The sequence below is a fragment of the Acipenser ruthenus genome, chromosome 20 (genome assembly GCF_902713425.1).
Source record: "Acipenser ruthenus chromosome 20, fAciRut3.2 maternal haplotype, whole genome shotgun sequence".
NCBI lineage: Eukaryota > Metazoa > Chordata > Actinopteri > Acipenseriformes > Acipenseridae > Acipenser > Acipenser ruthenus.
In genome coordinates, this window is record NC_081208.1 from 6,830,527 (window position 1) to 6,857,610 (window position 27,084).

Below are 27,084 nucleotides of genomic sequence, written 5' to 3' on the forward strand. Positions count from 1 at the left end.
TCCCCCTAAGATCAGTTTCAGAGCGAGAAAGACATCGAGGAATAGGCAGGGTACACGTTGATACAACGACAGGACGCGATCAAATACACAGCTTTGTAACTTTCAGCCTTTATCAAAAAGTGGGTGTATGTTAAACGGGGAAAAAAGGACACTATGAACGGGGATCGCTTCTATAAGAATCACTTTTAACCTATTTTTTTTCCTTCAGCTAAGCAAATAGGCTACGACACCAATACAAATCAGCATACAAGAATCGGACTTTTAAAATCGTTGGTTTCAGATTTTTCTACAGAAAGTAATTTGAAGAGGACATCCGCGTCAGGAAGGATGGAATCAGGCGGCAAGGTAATAGTATTGAAGTTGATTATTAATGTAGGCTACAGCCGTATTTACAGGTTGCGCAAAGCGCATAGACCGTGAATACTCGATTTGGGTTAATAACTACCGCACACAACAACCTGCTAAGGAAGCAGTGCTCTTTTGCATCCCCATCCCCATCTATAGTGCCTTTTAAGATCTTACGAATTGCGACTATAAAATGTTTTTACTTGTAGATAGCTGCCAGTAACACCGGTTTAATCTTAGTGACGCCGTGTGTACGTGCAATCAGGGTTGTAGTGCTGGGGGGTCGCGGGATAGCCCCGCTCCCCCACTTCTTTCTTGGGTAGTGAGAGCACCGCTTCCATACTTCACGTGTAGAATATTGAACTGTTTTGCTCCTATTAATATATGGGGCTATACACGTGTATAACCCATACAAATAAGCAAATAATACTACAACCGTAAGCAGAGACCCCTCACTTCTAAATATAGGACTACACCACTGCGTGCAATATGAACGTGAATCAAGCTAAAAAATAAAAGTAGCCGGATTCACAGTATTTTTTACAAAATTAGGTTTTGGCAATTTAGGTGTCTGTTTAAGTTTAAATTTAACTATTTAAAACAGTCTAGGGTATTGTTACAGAATCGTAAACAAACTTACAGGTTAAAATGATTTATATATACCGGAGTTTAAATACAGGATGCCTATTGGTATTATATTTGGCAGTCCAAAAATGTGAATATTGCCATTACATGTATGCAGTACCAGACATACAGGAATGCAAGAATGTTTTTTTTTTGGTGAACATTTACAGGCAAAGGGCGGCACGACAGGCTCGCTTATACTAGTGTGCAAGGTGATGTAAAATACGTTACAGAATTTGACTTTTATAAACGGCAGTGCATTTGAACGAGTCAAAGAAAAAAAGTGACCTATTATTGTGTAGGCTTTACATTTTACACCGGAAAAAAAAAAAAAAACAACACCTAATGGTTATGCTTCAACACACAACTGAATTTGATTTATTTTAGAATAGTTCTTGGAATGGAATACACCCGATTATAAAACAAAAACAAAACAAAAAAAATCAGGGTTATTAATCTGTTTAATATTTGTTGTGCATCAGATAATTGTTTGAAATCTATAGCTGTATGTAATTGGTTAGCAAACCAAAATAGCATGTTGTAGTGTATAGATTAGCGACTTGTGAACCCGTGACTGTAGCCAGGTGTGGCTGTGTTTACAAATAGGTTTCCAGAGAGATATTTGCATTGATCTTTTATACAGTAAATATACATCACAAATCTTGAGTCTCCCCCCATTTGTGCATGCTGCACATTGAGCTTTTAAATACCTCAGGAGTTCATACAAATATACAGACCTAGGCAAATACCATGAATCAGTTAATTGAGCCGAGTTCAAGTTGTGACTGTCCTGCATTTGTGTGGAGATATATTTAAAAATCGGTAGAGATTAATGTAGTATAGAAATTATATAAGACTTTTGTACTACTGTACTTGGGTAGGGAAACATATCCACTTTTATGAGGACTAGGAGAGTAATGTTTGGCATCACTTCTTTAGGCTACAGAAGATCTGCTATCAAACCATAGCTGGACAGTGACAGTATATTGTGTGTAATCTTCATTTCTTTTACAAGGTGCAGAACTGTGCTTGCATTAACTAGCAATGCAAGACTAGCCATAAAAACATTTGCCTATTTAAGGTGCTTCTACGGAGAAGAGTGGGACGTGACTGCCAAGGTGTTCGGCGCGGCAGTTTTCATGTCTGTGGTTGTGTCTACGCTGCACGTCACCAGTGGTTTACCAGCTCTGTCTGCACAGTTCTGTGAAGATACAGCAATGAAGACAGGGCTAGAGTTTCTGTTCTGCATCAGACTGCAGTTCAGTCGCTGTACTCCAGGCTTTTCAGCCCTGTTCCAAAACCCCCATCACAACTGACACAAATTGCATGTCTCAGGAAAACAGCAATACAACGGCAAACTCATAGCATAAACAGCAAATCAAATCAGATGTTTTGTGCACCCAGGTAGAATCAACTACAGCAAACTCATTCACATTGGGGGGACTAAGCATCACAGGAGGGTTTAGGGAGAGAATCTTAAAGGGAGTTGCTATTGGCCACAATAAATCCGGTTTCTTCCAGTATTACTTCTAGGGTAAAAGTGTGTGTAGCAACGTAGTTTGGAAGAGTCCTTCTGTCTGATGTTCAACCTCAAATTTAGTGCAACATTAAAAAGGGTTGTTTATTTGGTGCTGATGTCGATGGAAGTGAAAGGTTATTGTGCAACATGCATAGTATCACAGGTTCTCAACGGAAGATAGACTGTGGTCAGTCTTTGAACCTCCGAACCCAAACTGAAGGTCATTAAATCACTGATAGCATTAATAGGCGTGGAATCAATTTATTATGGAAAAACATTAATACTGCATCAATTAAGATCAATTTTCCCCTTTAAAATAAAGCAGAGTGTTAGAAACCGTGTTCCAACTTAGATAATTTAAAACAATTGTAAAGATCATACATTATATATATATATATATATATATATATATATATAAAATATGGAGAGAGAGAGAGAGAGAGAGAGAGAGCGCTCACAGACTACTATATTTTCTCTAAGTGGAACCAACCCCCCCCATATTAAAACAGTATGCATCTAATATGCTGCTAAATCTAATGGGCATACAGTTAGCTCATTCTATTACAGTATTATACTAACTTACCTTTCATCAATCAATCTTGCCAAGTTGAGCCAACATACCTGATTACGGGAGTATTTCCATCTAAAAACAATGACTCAATTTAAATACAAATGTATCAATTATTTAAAATCAGGCAATATCAGCTAGATATTCAATCCAATTTGTTTAAAAAAAACAAACAAACAAAAAAAAAAAACACTATCCCAAACTTCTCTATGCAATTTAACACTTTCAGTCCTGGCAGAAACTCAAGGTCCTGCTTTATCTTAACGAAATGGCATGGCCTGCGAGAAGGAAAGACACATTGAGAAGCAACCAAGGTTTCTGTAGAGTAGCGATAAAAGGCATGTATGGAAAATGATAACAGCTGTTTTGTTATACAAGAGAGTACAAACGTGCTTTGACATTTGGAGGCCAAAAGATTCCTCAACTGTAATTACGCAAGGTATTTTACAACATGTGGGGTTTAGAGTACCGACAGGACTGAAATCTCATTTACCAAAAATATAAAAAAAGATTTGTCCAGTTAAAAAGGAATTCCTTTAATTGTATAACTTCATTTCATATTCTTCAGCGATACAAATTATTCAGGACTGAAAGGGTTAAGTATGCTATTAAAATTAACACATGACTTTACAGTAATGTTTTTTTTTTATTATTCACTAGACTGTTAAAGCCAAACTAAACAAATTAGACAGAAAAAAAGGAGTTAACTTTTACATTTTGCAGATAGCCTTCCATGGGCAAAGCACCTCCTTCAAAACTCATGCCCAGGTTATTTGTTACTAGTTTGATAACGTTACAAGAGTTTAATTTCCTATTCACAATTTGCAAAGAGTAAAAAGACCAGGAGTATTACAGTCCATACAGAAGCATGTATTAAATCCATTTGTCAAGTTTCCATACCATATTGTTTTACTGGCAGATTAAATTTTTTTGGGTAAAGATTAAGAAATTCAGGGTAACATTAGTTACGTCATTATGAAGTCATGTCAGATGGATAGGTGATGTCATAAAATGGATAATTGTTCAGAAAGTAAACATGTACCCCATTCTCAAGTGAGGTAACCGCCAACAGCACACTGACTAGCCTGGGTGTCCAGCATCATCAATGGGCACATTCTGAAATTGAAAACCTGCTGAACAGTGCTCCCCATTTAATACAGAACATACTGAAATTGGCCGATTGGTCCAATGAGGTTGTTTATCTTGTTTTGGTGTGCAGTGGTCTTGGGGATTAAAAACAGGCATGGGAGAACATGGGAGGGAGAAAGCGGAGTTAGAAGGAAACTTTTCCAGGAGTGGCTGCAATTCCCAGGAGTGGGAACACGCAGAGTATTCCAAAGCTAAAGCTTGGGAAAAGCAGAACGGCTCCTTAGATAGCCTTCCCACAGTGGGATGCAAAACGAATGTCACAGCTTTTTAAAGATACAAGGCACAGCTTACTTAATCTAAAGACTGTAGCCACAACAAATGATGCAGTTACCCAAATATTTCACGAAGATCGTGTTTTGTAAATTTGGTTAACACTTTGTATGATACATAAAATGACATTGTACTGTAATTGTAGCTAATTCTGCAATTCCAAATGAGTGACTTTTGTATGAAGCTGAAGTAAAATCAATTTACTGTACTACAGCGTTCACTTTAGAATGGGGTTAAGCATAGAAATCAAAAGGCTTTACACCTGTTATTTATTTCAAGACTTTAATTCTCTTTCCTTCCTTAATCACACCCGATAATGTCGCTCTGTTAGAATAGGGAAATGGAACAGACACCTCACTGCCCCCCCCCCCCCCCCCCTCCTTCACAAGATCTACCAATCAATGCTCGGTGCTGTACCCTGGCAAGGCCAGCTACAGAGAGATCATTTTTCCTTGATGAGCCTGTTGAAACACGATGGGCGAAACATTTGGGAGACGTGACACTGAGCACAGCGTACTGGGTAACAAGAAGAATAACAGGAAGAGGTCGGCTGCGTACAAGCATTTGTTTGCTTGGCACAGTCGAACGCCAATGCAACTATTCCAAAAGCCTGCACATAGGTAGCGTCAACGTCTGTTTTACTACAAATTACATCAGTACATTAAATGTTAATATATTAAAAAATTCCCTGCAGTTGCATTTGATGCTACTGGGCCCGTAGCCTTGGAAACTGATGAACATCACCAGACTTCAGGTATAACCTCTGGAAGTCTGCTGTATTGTTTTACATGGATGTACACAGTGCAGGGTTAGTTATTGGATTTAATGAAGTTATTTCCACACACACTGCTCCCCTTTTTATTACGCTGTAGTCACAACCCATAGTTCCTGCAAGAGACCATTATGTGTTCTGCCTCATAACGAGATGAAAGTGCAGTGGCATTACAGGGCAAATACTGCAAGCCTGAACACGTGTAGTCTCATCCACAGTCATGTTGTAGTGCAGTGCATCTTAAAGTCACTGCCCTCAGTTGGAGGTTTTCTCTTGATGGATTTTTCTTCGGTTTACAAAAAATTCCCAGTACAATATCATCAAGGTTTAAAACATCTAGGAAATCAAACATAACCAACGCACTTAGTTTCATGCAGGCACGTCGTTTACAAACAGACTTCTATAAAAATTGTTTTATGCCATTTTAAAAACCATGTACAGCAGTGCCCCATATAATTTTACAAATATTTGACAATTCAGATTCGTTCTTCCCGTTAACCGACAGGGGAAAGGAAAAAAAGTGACCCTTTAATTTCCGTTGAGAGCTTGAGAAATGTGATTTATAATCTCCAGACATGACATAGCTCAGACATGATAGGAAGTAAACTATTTACAGGCAAAAAGTGGACCAATGCAGTAAACACACACCAAAAGATACAATGTCAGTGAAAAACGCGATTATGAGACACTTCAAATTTGTTTCCCCTAACCCATTGTGCATTTCTCTTACCTATCCGTATAGCCAGGCAAATAACTGAGAGTGATTAAATTGTGTAGTGGGATATTGGCTTTAGATAAGGCTTGCAAGAACTCTAGTGGTGCAGTGTCAGCAAATCAGCAAGCATCCCACCTAGTTTTTGAGAACATCGTCACAAATACATAATAGGCAATATTCTCAAAGCATTTACTGCAGTGTTCGGTTTCCTCCTTTTTCCTGTGCACATGTACCACTAATCTCTGTGGCTCATAAGAGCCAGTACATTTCCCCCCACATTAGTGAGATTAGCACACTGAAAAGCCAGGACACGCACTGTGGTTTCTTTACCCTACCAGGTCTTTTATTATGGAATGTCAGTAAGGATAACTCGTTTTGGGATGGCTGTCGTCCAGGCTATTGAATGGTTGTATAAACCATTACTTCAAACTGTACTTTCCAAGCTGGTCTGCAGGGGTGGGGGGTGTCAGCGTGCTTTATATTAGTCAATGAATCGTTCCATTCAGACCTACATTAACTGAAATTATTTCCAAGTAAAAACTACCTTTTACACACAGTAGGCATTACTGTACATACGGTATTTGCCTTTCCAGTGCTCTTCTGTAAAAAATCTGCATAAGATTACAAACAAATCTGTTTTTCTTTTGCACTTGGAAAAGTATTACGTTCTGTATATGCAAGTATCCTGTACGCATTAAGCCCGTTAAACACCAGGTCACTTTCAAGCAACATTTTCTGGTGACATTTTGAGCTACCTAGTAAAAATTAAGATGTCCCTAACTACAAGTTGCTTGAAAATCTGTGTGGTCCAGTGGTTAAAGAAAAGGGCTTGTAACCAGGAGGTCCCCAGTTCAAATCTCACCTCACTGACTCACTGTGTATGACCCTGAGAAGGTCACTTAACCTCCTTTCGGGAGAGACGTTGTTGTAAGCGACTCTGCAGCTGATGCATAGTTCACACACCCTAGTCTCTGTAAGACGCATCTGCTAAATAAACAACATCATGAGATATTTGATCCATTACAGCTTAGTAAAATATCCAGTCCTTTCATTCATTAGTGTCTTTAGTCAACATTCCAGAAAATTAGAAGTTTAAAATCCAAAATGGTTCAATGTACTGGGATTACTAGACTGTAATTATTACACCACTTAATGGTGCATTTTTTTTGTAGCGAGTGGACAGAATGGACACAGTATTCTACAGTATAATTTCAGCTCAGTTTCCCTTGACTTACACTCTTGGTACTAATTCTAAGTTATATTGCTCTCCCCAACACCATTCAGGAAGCAAATGGTATAGAAAGCTACAACCATATATTTTCCCCTACTATAAACATGATCAATAAAAAGCTGTGTCATTTACAAGGGGACTCGATTCTAAATACATTTTTCAAACTATGGCATTATGCTCCTCTAGACAGTGTTCTTTGTTCCCTTTAAATTTCACACTTGATTGAGGGGGTAAAGTGTTGTTGAAAAGTGGTGAAACCAACTGGAAAAGATTGCACAGTATTCATGGGTGCGAGTCTGCCTCCCCTCCTCCACACTGTCCAAGGGTCTACCCATTTCCTCATTCAATGACAAGGAGTCGGAGGAGCTGGGCATTTCAAGAAGGGGAGGTTCTATGGGCTGCACTGCAAACTATTTGGGTTAAAGGTAAAATATGTCACAGTATACTGTTCCAAGGATAAATGAGAGAAAAAAAAAAAACTATGACTGGTCTAGAAGCAGACACACCCTCAGTGTTAAAGCTTTATGCACACACACTTAAACAGAGATACGCTCGACTGCAAGCCCCGAGCTCAAACCCAGGAGTAATAATTGACAAGCTGTCATTATTCATGCCAAAGGCAAGTCTAGAACAGTTTCATTAATAAACTATTTTAGTTACAAATAAGACTAAACTTATTTTTTTAATAACCAGGCTTTCATTGACAGAGTCAAAAAGAAAAGCAAGTCTAAAATGGTTTTAAAATATTTGATTGGTGTTTCTTTAATAGCAATTTGGAGTAAAGCCTTAAATGGGTTTGTGTGTTAAGCACACACAAAATATATATATATATATATAGAAACAGCTTGACTGACCCAGTAGTTGTTAAACTTGTAATCCCACAACAATGAGGGCATGGCAGAATGATGCTTGCATTTCATTTTTACCTTTCACTTGCAGCCTTTTGATTAGCACGAGGACCACACTAATCACACTTGCAGTTTGATAGGCTAGCCAGTACCACATAGCAGTTTGTTTCAATTTTAGACACAGTACACAAAATGTACAGCGTTACTGTATTGGTTACCTTTACATTCCATGCTTAATTTATACTGGGTAAACACTGACTGAGCTGAAGCGGTGAAACAGTGTGTAAATAGAAAAAAAATTACACTGATGTTGGATGGAGAGATAGATAGATATCACAGACAAATATACAGCTGGCTATTACTCTGGCAGACATGATTCAGATGCAAAAGTGAATTTTTTTTTTTTTTTTTTTGCTTATGAGTAGGAGATGTAGTCATGGTCATCACCTGTCATGCTGATAAATGTCATTTTGAACACACAGCCCTGTTACCGACAGTTGTTAATACTGTTTAAAAAAAAAAAAAAAAAAAAAAAAAAAAAAAACAACTTAAAGCTGCCTTAAACAAAAGTAGTCGTTACATGTGCGATTTCAGAGCGAATAAAGTGGATAAACTGTCCCCAAATAAAGAGATGGTAGTGTTTCTTTAAGACTCAGCCCTTTAAATCCGGAGGGGGTTGTGTGAATGTGTGCGTGTGCGTCTCACATCCTGTTGCACAAGCCCAGGCTGTATGCACTCGTTGACCTGGCTGGGTCCGTCACTCACCAGACAGAGGAGGACCTAAAATGGTGCTCTGCTGGGTTCTGATTGGCTTATCTCTAGCTTGAAAAAAAAGTTGGAGCCAATCACATTATTGGTGTCATCCCTCCCAATAGGCTACACATACAGTCTGCATTCGCTAGTGGTGATAATGTTAGCTAGAGGGGATAGGAGGGACACGTAAATCGTAGCTTTGACAGTAACCTGCTGTGTGATATGCAGACAGTATATAACCAGGGCTATGGTGACATTTTGAGCTACCTAGTGAAAATTGCTTAAAATGTCCCTTACTACAAGTTGCTTAAATGTAGCCTGTTACATGGTCTGTTAGAATGACACTCTGTGCATCCTGTGGCTTCCTGCTTCTGTACTGAAACAGAGAGGGTCCAGTCCAGCACAGAACACACTGAGGGACTCCAATAACCTGAAGACCAACATGGGGAAGATGGAGTTAATGAAGGATAGGGAAACAAGTTAGAAAACGTTAAAAGGATTCACCTTTAAGCATTTACAAAAGTGAGTTTATATATATATATATATATATATATATATATATATATATATATATATATATATATATATATATATATATTAAAAAAAAAGGCAGTGCCATGGCCATTATAAAATTAAGAAAGGAGTCATGAGAGAACTTGACACCTCTGGGTTGTGCTGTCATAGCAACAATTAATGCAACACATTTAATATGTGAAACACAAAGACCAGTTCTCTGGAAACCTCACCCTTGCTAACAATCCGAATGTAGGTCACGCCCAGAAATAAAATAAATCTTATAGCCTTCAGACAGAGTAGAAGGAGAGACTGTGCCGTCTTCCAGCTTTAATTCCACACACCAGGGTTAGAACAGAACCCGTTGCCAGGCACTTTGAAGGAGTGGTTAACAGTCATTCCGTCATTCGGACTCTAAAGTAAATACCAGTTTAAAAAAAAAATGTTAGCCCTCAGCTGTAGCCTACAGTTAAAACAGGCATTCTGTAAAAGGAAGGATTACCATTATTTTCATTTTAAAAGGAGTGCTCATACTGTACACAAATCAATAGATTAAAAGCTGCTACTTCTTGCCTGCAATCAACACTTTTGGAAGAATCCATGTGGTTATCAAATACCATGACGTTTCTTAAATATTTAACAGTGTCATTGTAATACTTGTATGTGACCGTATGGTATAAATGAAGTATTTTAAAATGATCAAACAAGCACAACCCTGACCTGAACACCCCCTGCCTGCCATTCTGTACTGGGCTGCCAGTTGCACCAAATAATCTGAAGCTTGTTTTGCAATTTAAACTGGCGATGGCCTCTAGAGGAGATGAGAACGAGCGAGTTAGCCCGCAGTATCGGCTCAGACCCGCGTGTTGGAGCAATACAGCAGCTACAGGGCAGGACGTGTATCTTGCAGGAATGGAGAAGACTTGTGGGCAGCTGGCCCTTGTCCAAGACGTTTTCTCAGCTTGTTCTGAAACCACAGCATTGAGATACAGCAAGATGAGAATAGCAGCAGCCTATAGCCCAGTACAGGCCCTGTCGCTTACTCAGTGGTGCATTGTACGTGTCGTATATAAAAAGAAGTGCTTTGTCCACGGCAACTAGAGAGCACATTGAGCTAGCAGGACACAGCAGCTGTTTGTTGCCCTCCATCCCCCTGGGGAGTGCCCACTATGGAAGCCTGTCAGAGTATTGATACAGTGCTTCACCATAACCCATATATAGTAGCCCTCTACTCAACAGGAATGTAAACAACTGCATGTACAGTAGTTTGAGCTACACTTGGTTATTCTAGCAGCCAGTTATAGTCCTGAGAACTGCAACACTGGCCATGAATGTCAAGCCAGCTCCGCTATATCATCTGTGGTTTAAAATGTTAGCAGTCATCCAGCTTCATCAATAGCTGGAAGCAGATTTATATTTGTAATATTTTGCAAAGCAGCTTAAGCCACATTAACTTAAGTTAATGCTTGGTTTTGTAGTGGAGCATTCCAGAATTAGTGAATTACTGGCACTATGCAATTGGCCCATTCAGATTGCTGACCAATAGCTACTCTGCAAACGGACAGTGAAAACAAGCAGGAAATTGTTACATTAGCTTAAGCGTGTTGCCAGGTTTGTTGAGTAACTGTGAATCTGGTGGATAAATACAAGGCTTTGTCTAGCTGTGCTGCACTCTGTGCTAATCAGACAGATTGTTGGAATTTATCTTCATCCATCTAGAATTAGGCTGACCCGAGATTACCTTCATGAAAAAAACAGATTCCTTTAAAAGCGTCTTATGATTTCTCTTCTTGAAAGAGACACATGCCATAGCAAACATACATTTTCATTTTAAATCTGGCAATACATTAGTGTGAAAAGGTCTCAGTTTGCTTGTCTTATTAAATCAGGAAGTCTATACATTGTTCCACTTCGTAGGACTCCATGGCTGCAAAACAGGTCATTCAGTAGCAGCTGTGTGGTTAAGACAGGGAAGTTGTTGAAGGGCATGGGACAGTTTCACTCTCCAGAAGTGGTAGTAAGACATGCAAACAGATTTCTTCAGCCTAGCCTTGTACCAGATTGCATGTTTTAAAATGAAAATAGGTTTGCCACAACATGTGTTACTTTCAAAGCTTCACATTAGTCTGATATTGAAAATTGTATCAGTGAAAAGAAACTCAACATTTCCATCTTAGTGTTGCACTTTATCATCAAGATGTGTTAAAAGTAAAATCGTTTCATCTAGTCGTACTGTATAAAAAGGAAGACAGGAAACAAAGCTGTTTCAGCAGTGCATCCTGGACCTCATAGTTATACATTTTCTTAGACACCCAAGCAACTGTAAAATCTGTACTTTCTACATTCATAAATTTAAAAATGTGACTGTGGTACTGTAAATAAAAGTATATAGCAAAAACAATTACATTATGTGACCGGGTCTTCCTCGTGTCACGCGTGTGGGTAGCCGCTGTTCAAGCATACAGAGAGACAGACGTGGTGTTGTTGAAAATGCCGGTACAGGCGCACAGGTTTTATTCACAAACAAACAGAAAACGAAAGTAAAATAAAGGTGGTCATGTGACGTTACCAGCGATGGTAACGCACAGAGGACTAGTACATCAAGCTGTACAAAAAGTGCAAAATAAAACACAATACCACAAACTATAAATCAAAGGTGCCGTGAAAACGGCAGGCCTTGCAGCAGCCCTGAACCATCTCCCGCGGATGTTTTTAACCTGACGGACACTCGATCAAGACCACCTGCTGATTGAGGTCCAGCCCAGCCAATCACCTGCTGCCCTTCCCCTCAACCAAGCCTAGCAGGCAGCAAGTCTCAATCGAGCGTCCGTCTGTAAACAATAATTCAATCAAACAAATCAACTCCCAAAACGACACAAAATAAACCCATTTCCCCATACAAATGATATCAACACTAAATACACATATGCAGGGCAATCGCCCTGCTACACATAGCCATATGCAAAACTTAGACAGCAAGTCACTGAAAGACTACCACCACTATCAAATAGCACAGAACAACTGGAGCCAACATAAATATTTTGTTGTTGTTGTTGCATTAAGTACAGCAAGAAACAGCAATAAATACGAGCATGCAAATTCCTTTCAAAACTCATCAGACCGATGTACAAAACAGAATCTCATGGACCCACGCGTTTAACTAACAGACCAATAAATAAATAAATAAATTAACTGGAAGACAAAATGAAGTAAGCAGCTATCCACTATCAAATTGGATCTTACTATATCAAGAGGAAATGTTCTTAGTGGAATTTCCTCCTGGGAAAACAGGCAGACGCTGCATCTTGATCAAAAAACATCCCAGTCGATAGACAAGGTACTCACTGGAACTATCTTCATAGGACTTGCCAACAACACAAATGACACATAACACACTGCTTTTAATATTAATACTTGTGCACCTGGTAAATACTGCTTTACATAGACAAAGTTCACCCAAAAAACAGAACAAAGAAGCCTCCCCATTACCAGCTATATAAAACACCTGGATCTGTAACAAAAGCCCCGTATCCAATTAAGTATTTATCAAGTAATTGAGTTAATTCTTGTGCGTGATCAATTCCCTTAACCAGCTGATTCCAGCCCATGCAACCTAAAGAGAGGTCATGTTTTCAACACACATTATTGAGGCATCGTGGTCATTGATTAGCAGATGTGAATGAATATACATTTCGACATACGCACACTTGCACAAGCTAAACTGCTATTCACAAAATACAGCCATCCTAGTTTACTTGGGTAGCTCCAGTACAGTAAACAGTAGATCTGTTTCAGATAATATCTAAATGTAGGAGATATTTGACCTTTTCACTCATGGTCTTTGTTCCAGCCCTGTTCTAACCTGTGTAATTGAACCAATTAAGCCTCCGTCCTGACCCAGAAGTAGTTAATTATATCATGTTACCTGTTAAACCTGAAGTGGAGTGGCCCTCCAGGACTGGAATTGGACACCTCTCATTAGGGGCACAGCAGGCTTATTGAGTAGCCTCTCTTTACCTTTAAGCCTGGGGTTTGAATCTTGTGTAATGAGTTTGGTGGTCTTAAACTAGCTGCCAGCGGACATGAATTCACATCTTCTAACTGTCTGTCTCTCCTTAAGGAGGTCCAAGGCTGATTGAGCTATGATGAGAAACTCTCATGGTGTCTCCAAGCACCAAACCTGACTATAGCCATTGCCTTTACAAGCACAGAAAGGAAACATGTAGAAATCTGAACATAGTTGCTAACCTGTTTATTTATTTATTTTTTTCCAGCAAGTGACGTTTCAGCTGATGCTGGCTGTAGGAGCGGCTGTGATTGGGTCCCTGCAGTTTGGATACAACACTGGAGTGATCAACGCCCCACAGACGGTAAAGCGTTTGAATGGCCATAAATGAGATATTTTTACCAATGGCCTGTTCTACAGGCTACATGCATGACATGTTGAAAATAGCTGCAGGAAAAAAGTCATTTTGGACACAATAAATATATTTTCATTCATTTTTTTCCATTGTTTTATATGGTGGGGGGAATGTCCTCCTCATAAGAGGCTGTCATACATTTGTGTCGTCCATATGTCCCCATATAAAGACGAGAAAGAGGTTTTGTTTTGTGTCCATCCCCATATGAGGCTGCCATGCACCAAAGGGTTAAAATCAACGGTAGGGAGTGGAAATCAGGTGAAGAAATTGAAACAAAATTGCTGTTATGGGATGAGTAGCAAACCAAAATAGTCTCAAGTTTACATTTTACATTTGCAACAACAAATGGGCCCGTGCTGGTGCTTACAGTAGCAACTGTAAAGTCTGAAGGACTTTCAGACACAGAGGCTTTGAGAACAAGCTGGGATTGGATACGCCTGTTTCAGTTTAATAATCATATAATCTTTTAAGATGCCATCAACCACGAGGACTTTTCAATCTGTTTTGTTATATGAGGATAGAGCTGTGATGGTGAGGCAGCGCGTGTGAGTCATTCTGAGTTACAGAAGAGCTGTTCTGGGTTTTTCCTTTTAACAGCATACTACTGTATAGTATAGAATAGTATATATTGAAGCGATCTGACAGTGCTCCAAAAGGAGATGCACAGAGAGACTGGGGTGTGAATTCCATACAATGCGTTTGCCATCCAGTGACTTTACAACAGTACAAAAGAGCCAGGATCGTTTAGACAGGCAGTTATAGAGACAAAGTATTGACTGCATGCACTGCCTCTTTACACCACAGGGGTCAGTCTCATACCAACTCCCTGGACCTTACAGGGTTTTTTTTTTTTAATGTTTTATTAAGCCTGGGTCAATAGTTGTAGCTTAAGTTTTTACCATTTTTGTCCTCCACATTTTCACCAACACATCACCCCATAAACCCTGAATTCATATATGTTATATAGCATAGTTTTATGAATTTGGAGGATGTAAACAAACTGGACTGGGAACGAGGTTTCTGATAAACTAGATAAACTTGCTAAGAAGACCACAGTAGGAAATACATGGCAGGTACCCGCCATTTATATTGTGTAAAATTGGTTGTGGGACACTGCAGTTTTAATAGTGAATAAGTAGCTGCCAAGCAAATATGTGAAAGTGATTGAAGTGGACAATGTAGACCAACTGGACCATCAACAAGCCTAAACTGAAGTGTCATTCAATAGCAACAGACACCATGATATTAGATTTCAGCGTAAAACCTGATTACGGGACAGATAAGGAATGAAAGATCACCCTGCTGCTGGTCGCGTCCCGATGGTCCTCCTGTTCCTAATGGTCACCCTCCTCCTAATCGCACCTGTAATCCCTGGGGCAGAGTCTGAGCTGTGCACTGCTGAGTGGATAAAGGTCTGGTAGAAACACACAGCAGCAGAGCACAACGCAACACAGCCCTGCGGTTTCTACTGTAGCCAAACTTACTGCTAACACTAACGGTGAAATGGGTCCTGATTGAAGAAGCAACTTTTAATGAAGATATAATCATTTGTTATATAGGTAAGCCATTATCAGACAAACTGGCAAGCCCATGACTTACTTCTGAGCACATCTGAAAAGTCACTAGAATTACGACAACTGGGATTATACAGGCTCAGAATGACTGCAAAACTGTTTAAAAAGAGACAGAAAATCATGGGAGAGCTGGCATGTACAGTGTTACACAGAGCGCTGCTGAAACTCCTGAGTCATGCTGCAGCATTAATATTCCCATCATTTTTCAATAGAACACATCTTTCAAGACCAGTCATCACGTGTCTGCAGCTCGGCCAACGCAGCTGACACACAAAGCTGTGTTGTATAAACCTGGCACACACCTCATTTCATTGTGGACATTTTTCTGGTTCGGAATAGGCACAAAGGGAAAGGAAGGCGGCAGCCGATTGGTTGCCAGCCAGGCTACAGAGGGGTTGGCTCTGATGATAGTGATGACATCTTAAAGCTGTAGCGTCCCACAATCTTGTTCAGATTTCAACAGTAAGGGTATCTTGTCAAAACTGCAATTTAATGTAAAATCAGACTTTCAAAATTGAGAAATAAACAACTTCAGCCATCATCTAATAACATATTTCAGACTGACCCAAGTGGAAATGACCCTAAACCGTGCCAAAGGAAGAAAAATACAAAGTATCTTCAATTATTATTATTTATTTTTTTTGACACTTGAAATTACACAAATATAGTACTGTTTTTTTATTTTAATTGTTTGAGGTCCATTCATAGGTGCTTTCATCCAAGTTCTAGTTCTCTGTCATTGGCATATGTAGAACAGCCCAGGTGTCTTTATAGAAGTAAGAGCCAGCGTCATCTAGTGATCTGCCACTTTGGCAACAAGTTTTCTTTTGCTTTGCTTGCAATACACTGATGTCCACTAGATGGCCCTTACTAATATAAACTGGCTGAACAAGCCTACATTGCATATACCTCCGGTTTCTCACCACCGCTCCACAGGAATGAGTGAAGACAATTTGAATATGTTTTCAGATGATTTCATATCTTCTACTTCGTAGTTAAGGTGACAGTGCATTTCAAAATAAGCCATCATTCATAGCGTACAATTGTTACGCTTGTACTTTAAATAGAATCTTGGTGATTAGATTAATGTGCTTCAAAGGCTCTCAGGAATGCAGACCAACAAGTTTCTGCACAAGTTGTATCAACTTTTTATCTGATGCATTTCATCGGCACAGCAGCGCTACTCTTATATAGCCAGACACCACTTAAAATCAGGCGAGATATTCACTAGTACAGTACAGTACTGAAAGTAACACATTCAAAATAATGAAACATTAAATGAATGTTGTTCCAACAAACACTGCTTGAGATGTATTCTGTGGCAAAAGTCGCTTTGTATTCGTTCATGCAATAGAATTTATAAACGACTGAATCAAAAAGATGCTGAGGAATGGCATGACTTTTCTCTCCGTTCTCTAATAGGTCATTTGATAGGGTAAGAGGTTTCGTTTACTCCCCCACCCCCCCACACCCCCAGTAATTATTTTAGCGTAATGTGGTACGGGTTAGGCTTCTGTTTTTCAAAATGAAAGAATATGAAAAACACATGTTCTTCCTAGCACCAAACCCAATCAGAAGTTTGCTTGATTTAGTCAAATCTGTTGTCCATTTTGGTAACTAAAAAAGGTTGGTCTGCCAATATTGATATATTTTGACGAGAACGTACCGTGATAGATTTTCAGCTGTGGTTTATTATACAAAGAAAGTGGACCTAAACCATTGACAGGATAGAACGAAAAAATATATGCATGCAGCTTGCCTTTAAAGGAATACAGTTTGAAGTGCTCAAGTATTTGTTTTTTGATGTTAGTGGATCACTTCCTCAAACATGAAGTGGGTCAGATTGCTATGCAATGGGAGTCTTTTTTCCACCCCTCCCTTGTCATATAAAGTTAATCTTTAAGAGTTTCCAAATGTCAGTAGCTTTCACTTGACAGCTCATTTTGTTCAAAGCTCATTTGGATTGTTGGCGCTTAAGGCATATCTGTTTACACTCCCCCCCGGTGCATTGTGGGACATTGACCTTTCTGCAAGGTGGATCATCATCTGTTTGTCAACACTAAGCTGTGTAGTATGACTTCCAAGCTGATACAAGCTCTGCTCTAAAACACTGTACTGTACATAGAGGTATAGCTCCATCAAGTGGAGAAATGAGTTATACAAAAAAGAACAGGAGCCTACAGTTAGTAGTGCAGTGATTATTTTTCTAATGCCTTTCCTTCTCTCTCTCTCTCAGGTCATTGAATCCTTCTACAATGATACCTGGTTTGACCGATACCAGGAGTCCATTCCTCCAACCTCCCTCACCACCCTCTGGTCTGTCTCTGTCGCCATCTTCTCGGTCGGGGGCATCTTTGGATCTTTCTCTGTCGGGCTCTTTGTCAACCGCTTTGGGAGGTAAGAGAAGAACTACCCCCAACCCCCTCCCCCCCACATACATTTCTGCAAGGCCACATTCAATCCAGAAACACCCACGTTGTTCCCCTGTTTTATGGCGCTATTCATTACAAAACAAAAACTACATTTAAAGGCAAGTAGAGTCAAATCCCATTCTGCAGGAGCTCAATAAACAAGGTGCTGCACTATAAACATTACACTGGATGGAATCTGGAGTCTTTCTCCAGTGAGTCTAACTCAGTGTCTCCCTCTCTGGTCTTCAGGCGAAACTCCATGCTGTTTTCCAACATTTTGGCCTTCATCGCTGCTGCTCTCATGGGCTTCTCGAAGCTAGGTGCCTCCTGGGAGATGATAATCATTGGCCGCTTTGTGGTGGGACTGTACTGCGGGCTGACCACTGGCTTTGTGCCCATGTATGTGGGTGAGATTTCACCCACTGCCCTCCGGGGGGCGCTAGGCACCCTCCATCAACTGGGCATAGTCATCGGGATCCTCATGGCACAGGTAACAACATAATAAGACTTTATCAAAGGGCTTCAAAATGTTGCTTAAAGGAGTAAAGCAAGACTTTAAAGATGTACTTATCACATTATCTTGACAGCCAGTCCCTTCATGCAATACGCCTATGCAAGAAATGCAGTTTGGAAATGTATCTAAGTCTAGAAATGCAACCGTTCTGAAGCTTGTTTAGCTCTGATGTGCTCCAGTTTTTGCCCTTCCATTGCAATACCTGTGTCTGCTTCCTGCCTCACAAACATGATGCTTTCTTGGTCTCTTTTGCTGGCAGGTTTTCGGGATGGACGTGATTATGGGCAATGCCTCCCTCTGGCCCATCCTGCTGGGTTTCACCTTCATCCCCGCTGTGGTGCAGTGTGCCATCCTCCCCTTCTGCCCTGAGAGTCCTCGCTTCCTGCTTATCAACCGCAACGAGGAGAACAAGGCAAAGAGCAGTGAGTGGAGAAATGCATGCAATACAGGCTATTCAGTCAAGATCCCTACTGGGAGAAATAGCAAGCTGATTCTGGACCAGTAATGTTTTATATATAAACATATACAGTATTGGGGTATTTTTTCCAGATCTTTTACATAGAATGTTGTAGTCCAGGATGCATATTAGAGCAGCTCCTGATCACAGGTGACCCAGACTTAAAGAAAGCACAATCCACTTAAGTTATTATCAGGTTTGTGTTTTCTTTGCCAGAATGGTGGTACCTAAAATGCTGCATGCTGTTTTGAAAGCGTGTTGCTGTGTGTGCTGTGTTCTAACTCTGCCTGTCTCCAGTTCTGAAGAAGCTGCGTGGCACGACGGACGTGGGTGCTGACATGCAGGAGATGAAGGAGGAGAGCAGGCAGATGATGAGGGAGAAGAAGGTGACCATCCCCGAGCTGTTCCGCTCGCCGCTCTACAGGCAGCCCATTCTCATCGCCATCGTGCTGCAGCTGTCCCAGCAGCTGTCAGGAATCAACGCTGTGAGTATCCCAGTCCTGGAGCACTGACTGCACAGGCTAGCAACATCCCTGAGAGTCAGAGTCACAGAGCACACAGGATCACATCAACACACAGGATAGCATTAACAAAGGTATAAGAACCCACAGCATTCACTGCACTGGCTAGCATCATCGCTGAGTATCAATGTACCAGAACACACAGGAAAAAGAATGCACAGGCTAGTATCATCGCTGTGTCTAGCATCAACAAATAGTATCACAATCCCACTGAGAGCACAACTTGTATTTGGAATGAATAGTGTATTTTTAAAGTAATTGTAGTTTCCAAAATAATTCCATAAAACTTAGCCATTTTGCACTTGCATGAACTACTGTGCATATGTACTGAATGTGTAGTTTTAAAATAGACACATATTATAGCACACATATAGTGAGTAGCTGTGCATGGCAGAGAGATTTTATGGAACTATTTTGTTAGCTCCAGTTACTTTTACCAATGAAATGTTTGGTGGATCGTTAACCCGCACACTGCATTTCTTTCCTCCAGGTGTTCTATTACTCCACTGATATCTTCAGGAGAGCTGGAGTGGCACAGCCAGTGTATGCCACCATCGGTGCCGGAGTCGTCAACACCGCGTTCACCGTCGTTTCAGTAAGTTCAGACTGTTACAAATCCAACTGCATTGTCACCTCAATGAGAACATAAGAACATAAGAAAGTTTACAAACGAGAGGAGGCCATTTAGCCCATCTTGCTCGTTTGGTTGTTAGTAGCTTATTGATCCCAGAATCTCATCAAGCAGCTTCTTGAAGGATCCCAGGGTGTCAGCTTCAACAACATTACTGGGGAGTTGGTTCCAGACCCTCACAATTCTCTGTGTAAAAAAGTGCCTCCTATTTTCTGTTCTGAATGTCCCTTTATCTAATCTCCATTTATGACCCCTGGTCCTTTTTTCTTTTTTCAAGTCAAAGAAGTCCCCAGCTTTATCCTGGTTATTTATTATTAACCAGGATAAAGCTTTATTATTATTATTATTATTATTATTATTATTATTATTATTATTATTATTATTATTATTATTATTATTATTATTATTATTTTTAAATAATTGCTTTTAGAGCAACAAAAGCTGTGATATATTTGTGTCAAATGGCCACATTTTAAAAACGAGCACATTGCTGGAGAAACTTAATTTCAGCCTTCATTTTTGTAAACCCAACAAATGCAATTATCAGAATGAAGCTAGCAAAACACTCCTCTGAAATCAGACTGCTCTAAATAAGTGCTAGTTTTATAGAGTGCAAATTGTTTTATTTCTTACGTTACTAAACTTGTAACAAGCAGTCCAGAAAAGCACTCAAAAGTGTGTTAGGTATTATGGGGGGGGGGGGGGGGGGGGGAGTGAGAATTACCATTTTGGTTTAAATAAATCTGACCCCCGAAGTATAAAGGAAAATAAATGATTAATGTTACATAATTAGAAACGAACAAAAGACACATTTCCGGTTATCGAATGGAAGGAATCATTTTTACTCCTTGGCCAGGAAGCAGTGGTTTGTGTGAGCTCTCCTAGCTGGCAGTGCCACTAACGCACTTCTCTCTGTCCCCCCAGCTCTTTGTAGTGGAGCGTGCCGGCCGCAGGTCTCTGCATCTCCTTGGACTTCTAGGCATGGCAGGCTGTGCAATTCTGATGACCATAGCGCTGGCTCTGTTGGTAAGTTCAATAATGACATTACAAACTACAAGCAAACCCATTCATTACATCAAGCGGAGTTGCTACCATCTCAATATCACTGCGGCTGACATCACCTTCTTGAAGAAGTCTCAAGCCCTCCCAGAATTACTTGGACTGAAAAGTCAGTAGCAGAGTCACAATTGGCCACTCAATGGAATTCCCTTCAAAAGAAACCAAAATATGGCAACATTATTTGTAAGTTTATTATCAATAAAAGCACTGTGTGTTGGAATTAGTAATGTATACAATAATAGTGAAGCAGTTTATGATAAATGGTTTTAAAGTTCAGTGACTCTCGACCCACTGTGACAATATTCTTTGTAGATTGCTGTCCCCCATCCTAGAACTTTCTTTTTCTTGTAACCTTATGCAGAGAGTTGGCAGTTATAACAATTGAATCAATCAGCGCAAGTAAAAATGTCTTTGAAGTTTCACAGGATGTGATTGTACAGTACAGGAATGCCTTTGACTAGATGCCATGCTTGGGTGGGTTTGATAGCTTGATGGAACTTCAGTTCTAAGCCTACAATTTAAACCACTCTCTGGACTGGATCATTCGAGGTGACGTGTAATCATGCACGGCTTCATTCAAAAAATAATACAAACAAAACCGTACCAAAAATACAATCACACTTGAAAACGCAACATCAATCAAACCCCTTTTGCAGCCTGTGCCTTCTTTATGTGTATAAAGAGTCTGACTGGAGCTGTATTTAATCAGACGTCTGGCTCTGAAATGGCAATCCCAATTACGCTTGTGTGGAACCTCATTTAAAAATGTTGACTCTTAGACAGTGATTGTGTCTGTCCGTCCGTCTGTCTGTCATACTTTAAATGGTGAACACTGAACGTGATAACTGCCTTGAATCTTCAGCCTCCAGAATCTTCTATAGCCTCCTATAAACCTTTTAAATATATTACCTTTTACATCAATAAATTAAGAGCACCCTCCTCAAGTGTGTTATAGACAGACCTATAATGCGTATACCGTATACTAGTTTTCTGATGGCGATCTAATATTCCATTAATTAAATTTTAGGTTTGGCAAAATCTCAAAAGATCAAGCTTGGGTTACTTCTGTTTAAACTGTCTACTCTTCGCTCTGCTTGGGTGTGTGTACGTGGAAGGCTCACAGCAGTGTATTCATTGTGTTTTAACAGGAAAAGGTGGCCTGGATGTCCTATGTCAGTATCGTGGCAATCTTTGGCTTTGTGGCGTTCTTCGAGATGGGCCCCGGACCCATCCCCTGGTTCATAGTGGCCGAGCTGTTCAGCCAGGGGCCCCGGCCCTCTGCCTTTGCTGTGGCTGGCTTCTCCAACTGGACTGCCAACTTCATCGTGGGCATGGGCTTCCAGTATCTCGCGGTAAGGGAGGGCACCAGGCCCGCTGGTACATCCCGCTTCCTAATGAAGAAGTCTTTGGGGTTTACTCAATTGATCTTTACAGCGGTGGATCTAAATTCTGCTGTTACAATAGTACCTTCAGATTACATGTTTACAGTTTTTTTTTTTTATTGCTTCTTACCTTTTCATGATGTTTTCAATGGTTGGTTCTTATTGCGATTATTAAAATACTGTGTTTTTAAAGTTTTTATTAAGGTCTAGCCAATGTTGCATAGGTGTATGTAACTAAAGCGTAGAACTAAATGACTAAAGAGCAGTGTTTGAGTACAGTAGAACCTGATCCTGTAAGATACGATCCCCTTCATTAACTGATGGACCTTTGTCATGTGTCATTTACACATGCTGCTACCAACTGAACGGTACTGAAACTGATCACTGCACATTTTATTATGGATCTGAAACAGTAAATTCGGCTCTTAGCAGGTCAGAATGGATTTAGTTGCAGATAAAAAAAAGAAAAGACTGCAGTAAGAAGCTCTCAGAGTGATTGCAAACCTCATGAAAAGGAAAGGGGACGGTACCAGCAGGGAGTAATATAACAGAGAGACTGCCGTGCAGCATTACTGTCTGACTGGCATAACCTTGGTACACATACAGCCCTATATTAAATATTGGATTAGAACACTAGAACACCTCACTCATCTTTGTCTTCGTTCTTTAGGAATTGTGTGGGGCCTACGTCTTTGTCATCTTCACTGTCCTGCTTCTGGGCTTTTTCGTGTTCACCTACTTCAAAGTGCCGGAGACCAAGGGCAGGACGTTCGACGAGATCTCAGCCGGGTTCCGCCAAGGCTCGGGCTCCAACCCCAGCGAGAAGCACTCCCCTGAAGAGCTCAACAGCCTGGGTGCTGACTCCCAACTTTAATCCCTCGCTTTCCCCGGGCTTACGAAACGCAAGAAACAACCACACAAGAGCGGACTTCATATCTGTATGTCTGAGTGATTGTCTACAGTGCTGGTAGATTGAGACTTGCTGTCATGACATTTCTGGGGAAAAGAAGGGGTTTGTCCACACCAGTTTTTGGCATATGTGTAGAAAGGGTGAGGCTGAGAGAGGGGTCGTGTAGTGGGTACTAATTTTTACTGCAATTTACTGCTGTTGCATAACCTCAGCTTTGCTGGCTGCTTTTATAGAACCATCAGAATTTGTCATGTAAAAATGCTGTCCATTCATCTGTGGTTACGGGAAGTCGATCTTCAGATTTAAGTCATCAAGATTTTGAAGAATTAAAAAAAAGGCAAAGGCTGACCTCTCCTCTACCTTCCCCCTAATGCAAGGACACTTGAGTGTTCACAAGAATCTACAAACCCCGCCCCTTTCCAACGATTGGCTCATATGATTCGTCGTGGTAACTGTTACATTCCGAGTTTTTAGGGAAATATGTTTCATGTCATGGGCTGGACTGATAGCCTTACAAAAAACAGTTACAGGCACCTACTGCTAATAGCAATGGTGTGGTTTTTTATGTTGTTTTAAAGCTTCATGTTGCGCAAATATCGTTTTTTACAAAAGTCTGACATTGCGTTCCTGGAAGCAGAACTAAAAGAATGTTAATGTTTTTATTTTTTTATAAATATATGTAGATAGATATATACATACGCTTTTATGATGAACCCCCATGAATTTCTTTCTGGACTAGAAATTGGCATGAATTCGCAAGAGATGATAGCGTCAGACTCTTTCAGCGGAACTGTACCTCAGTGTGTTCATCGCATTGCTGCGTTTGCAGCTCTGTAGAAAACGCAGCAGCCCAGCTTTCCTTTGCAGTGCTAATAGATGAGCCATACATTTTTCTATAGATTTATAAGTGTTTTTAGTGAGGAGTATTTTTTAATACAATTCGACCCATGCCAAGCCTCTAAAATCAATCTCATACATTCAAACCCCTTATTTTTGTGCTCTTTTGGTTGTTCACTTTTTTAAAAATGTGATATGGGTTATAAGTACAACACTGGATAAAATGTAAACTGTCTGATTCATATCCTGTGCTTTAGGTCAATTTCACTCCCATGAGCTAACAATCAGCAATAGCAGGAGCAGAAGTTTACATGTTTATAGCGTTGAACTTCATACATCTGCAGAAAAGTGAAGTACCAAAACAGAATGGGGAGGGGGTGATATCATATAATAAAGATAATACTGATAATAAGAACATTGATTTGAAGTCCTTGACTATTACTGAAAACCCCAAAATGTGTCTGGAAAACTTTCTTCATGGGGTAGAGTGACGGGATGAGGCACCGATGCTGTTTTTAAATGTTTCAAAACGAGCAACAATGGAAAATAGAAAATCCATCACGAATAGTATATCAGAATTAAAATCATGCTAAAAATAAACAGGATGTGAAAACAGAGAAAGTAAAAATGTAAAACCCTGATAAACCATGCAGTACTCTTACACGCTGCCCTAAAATACACCAGCAGAAATCCCATGAACTCACAAACACACCACAAAACTGTCTGGTGGTGTCTCTATTTCATGAAACCCTACAACCATACGCACCAGCATCCTATTTCATTTTCTATTGCTGTATGAGGGCTTTTTTTTTTTTTTTTTTTTTAAAGCAGCCTATTTCTCACTGAAAGCTAAAAGTTTGCGTGAGTTTTATGGGGCAGGGATGGCAAAATTCCAGTTCAGTCAGTATTATATTTTATTAATAATAATAATAATAATAATAATAATAATAATAATAATAATAATAATAATAATAACTATACTATTAATAACAATGATGATAAATTAAAAACAGGACATGTTTAGGAATGACATGTCATATTTCAAGCGAGTATCGTAGACTGTACATTTTAATTTTTAATTTTTATTTTAAAGTAATAGGTTACAAAACGTTGCAGGTAGTTTCTATAAGTGGGGCCTATATAAAATGTTATTGTACTTTCCCTCCTTGACAGAGCAGCTCCAGATTATGGACTACAATTCCCACAATTCTTTGTAAATAGTCATCCTCTTTGAAATTTGAACACTTGCAACATCAATAGCACAGCAAAACAAAAAACAAGGAATACAATCTCGGAATAAATAAACAATTTGAGTGAATGTAAATCTCCTTAAACCTGAAACAGATTGCATCTTATCAGGACCAAACTGAATGTGGGTTCCAGCTTTGATCAAACTTTGGGGGTTGACATTAAAACATAATCGGAGAGCTTGTGTTTGTAACTAATGCAGCTCAAAATGCACAGCTGTCTTTTGGATTTGCCTTTCTTGTAAACAGGCATTGATCAGACATAAAGCTGTGTCTGGCATGAACACACGAAATAGGAAAGCACGCTTCTGTACTGCAGCTGCATTCCAATGAAGGATAGTTCGGTTTCTTATTAAATCTTCAAACCTGCATTCCATGCTAGTGCTGCTGTGAGTGACACAAACATTCCTTTGACTAACATGCATCTCTTACAGCGGTATTGCAGCTGTGCATTAATTCTGAATTCAGTTAGACATTAGTCAAGAATTTCAATCAAAATGTCATTTAAATTAGGAACGTGACATTAATGTTAACTACTGATTATACACCTTTTAATCTATTCATGTTGTGACCATTTCTTAGGCTTACAAATGATTTTTATATTTAAGGGTTAATATGTAATATGTAAGTGTTCATAGTTCAAACACTGTATAATACCTTTAAATACAGCATACTTTTATGACCATTTTGACCACCAAATTCAGTGTCTAGTATACTCTACACAATGTAACAAAGGGTTTGTTTTTGTAGTTTTTTCTTAAATAATATGCAAAAGTTAGACAGCTATAAGTAAAACACAAAAATCGAACAGGCTTTGTTTACAAATAAAAATAGGCATCAAAATTTCATCTAATGGACAGGATAAGAACCTTTTGTATTCCGAATGTATTCAATCTTCCCTCCCCAAAGTGTGCCTCCATTGTGTCCTGTGTTGTGATACAGGCTGTGTTTGTTTATCTACTCTCTCTCTCTCTCTCTCTCTCTCTCTCTCTCTCATATATATATATATATATATATATATATATATATATATATATATATATATATATATATATATATATATATAATGTGTTTGTGTTTTGTGTAATAACAGGAGAGAAAAGTAAAACACTGTATACCAGTCTGGATCTCTGTAGAATACATCACAGTCATGACATGTAAAACGTGTTTCCCCAAGGTAGTGCAGGAGAGTTGTTTGTAACAGTCTGTGGCACTGTCTGTATTGACATTCTTTTTGATGAGTCTACTTGGTGGGAAACTTATTGGCACCTGTATTCTTACACACGTGTATTCCATGGTGAAACAAATCTCATCTTCCTAAAATCATGAAGTCGGTGACTGAAAATAATTAAGTAAACATTTCCTGCTTTTCTTGTGTATAGATTTAAGTATTTATATATTTTTTATAGTGTTGACTGTAGATCCGTACTGTAAATAGCAACTTATTGCATCCACAGGTGTACGTAAACTTGCTTTTGGTTTTGTGTATAGCACCAGTTTTCGATGTAGATGCTTCATAGTCACCATGGTTTTGCCTTCCATAGTTTAAGAACCTCAAAAACAATAAATCAAAAACAACAGATAAAATGTAGAATGTAATCCACCTTTGAGCATGCAGGTACCAGTGACAGTTAAAGCTATTTATTAGATTTAATTTATTAGTCTCTTATAAAAACAATAAATCTGTGTGTCGTAGGAGCAGAAGATATTTTTTTGAACAATGTGCCAAGGTGTGTTGATGTGCTGTTTTTGTAAGATACGATTGTCTGGTGTTGTAAACAATAAAACCGAAACAAAAACACACAGGGACCTA

At 39.5% G+C, this 27,084-nt stretch overlaps 1 protein-coding gene across 1 annotated transcript; it reads left to right on the forward strand.

Annotated features, from left to right (window-relative positions):
• On the forward strand, positions 1-27,084 carry LOC117425557 (solute carrier family 2, facilitated glucose transporter member 1-like). The gene is made up of 10 exons (XM_058993358.1): positions 1-345; positions 13,582-13,677; positions 17,539-17,699; positions 17,963-18,203; positions 18,487-18,649; positions 18,982-19,169; positions 19,696-19,800; positions 20,761-20,862; positions 22,044-22,247; positions 22,948-27,084. The coding sequence occupies exons 1-10, from the start codon at positions 328-330 to the stop codon at positions 23,149-23,151; spliced, it is 1,482 nt and encodes a 493-aa protein (XP_058849341.1). The 5' UTR covers positions 1-327; the 3' UTR covers positions 23,152-27,084.

Excerpts from the sequence above, each read along its gene's own strand:
- LOC117425557 (XM_058993358.1), top strand. Across the intron at positions 18,650-18,981 it reads GGAGAACAAGGCAAAGAGCA|TTCTGAAGAAGCTGCGTGGC; the intron begins GTGAGTGGAGAA and ends GCCTGTCTCCAG. Across the intron at positions 19,801-20,760 it reads CCGCGTTCACCGTCGTTTCA|CTCTTTGTAGTGGAGCGTGC; the intron begins GTAAGTTCAGAC and ends CTGTCCCCCCAG.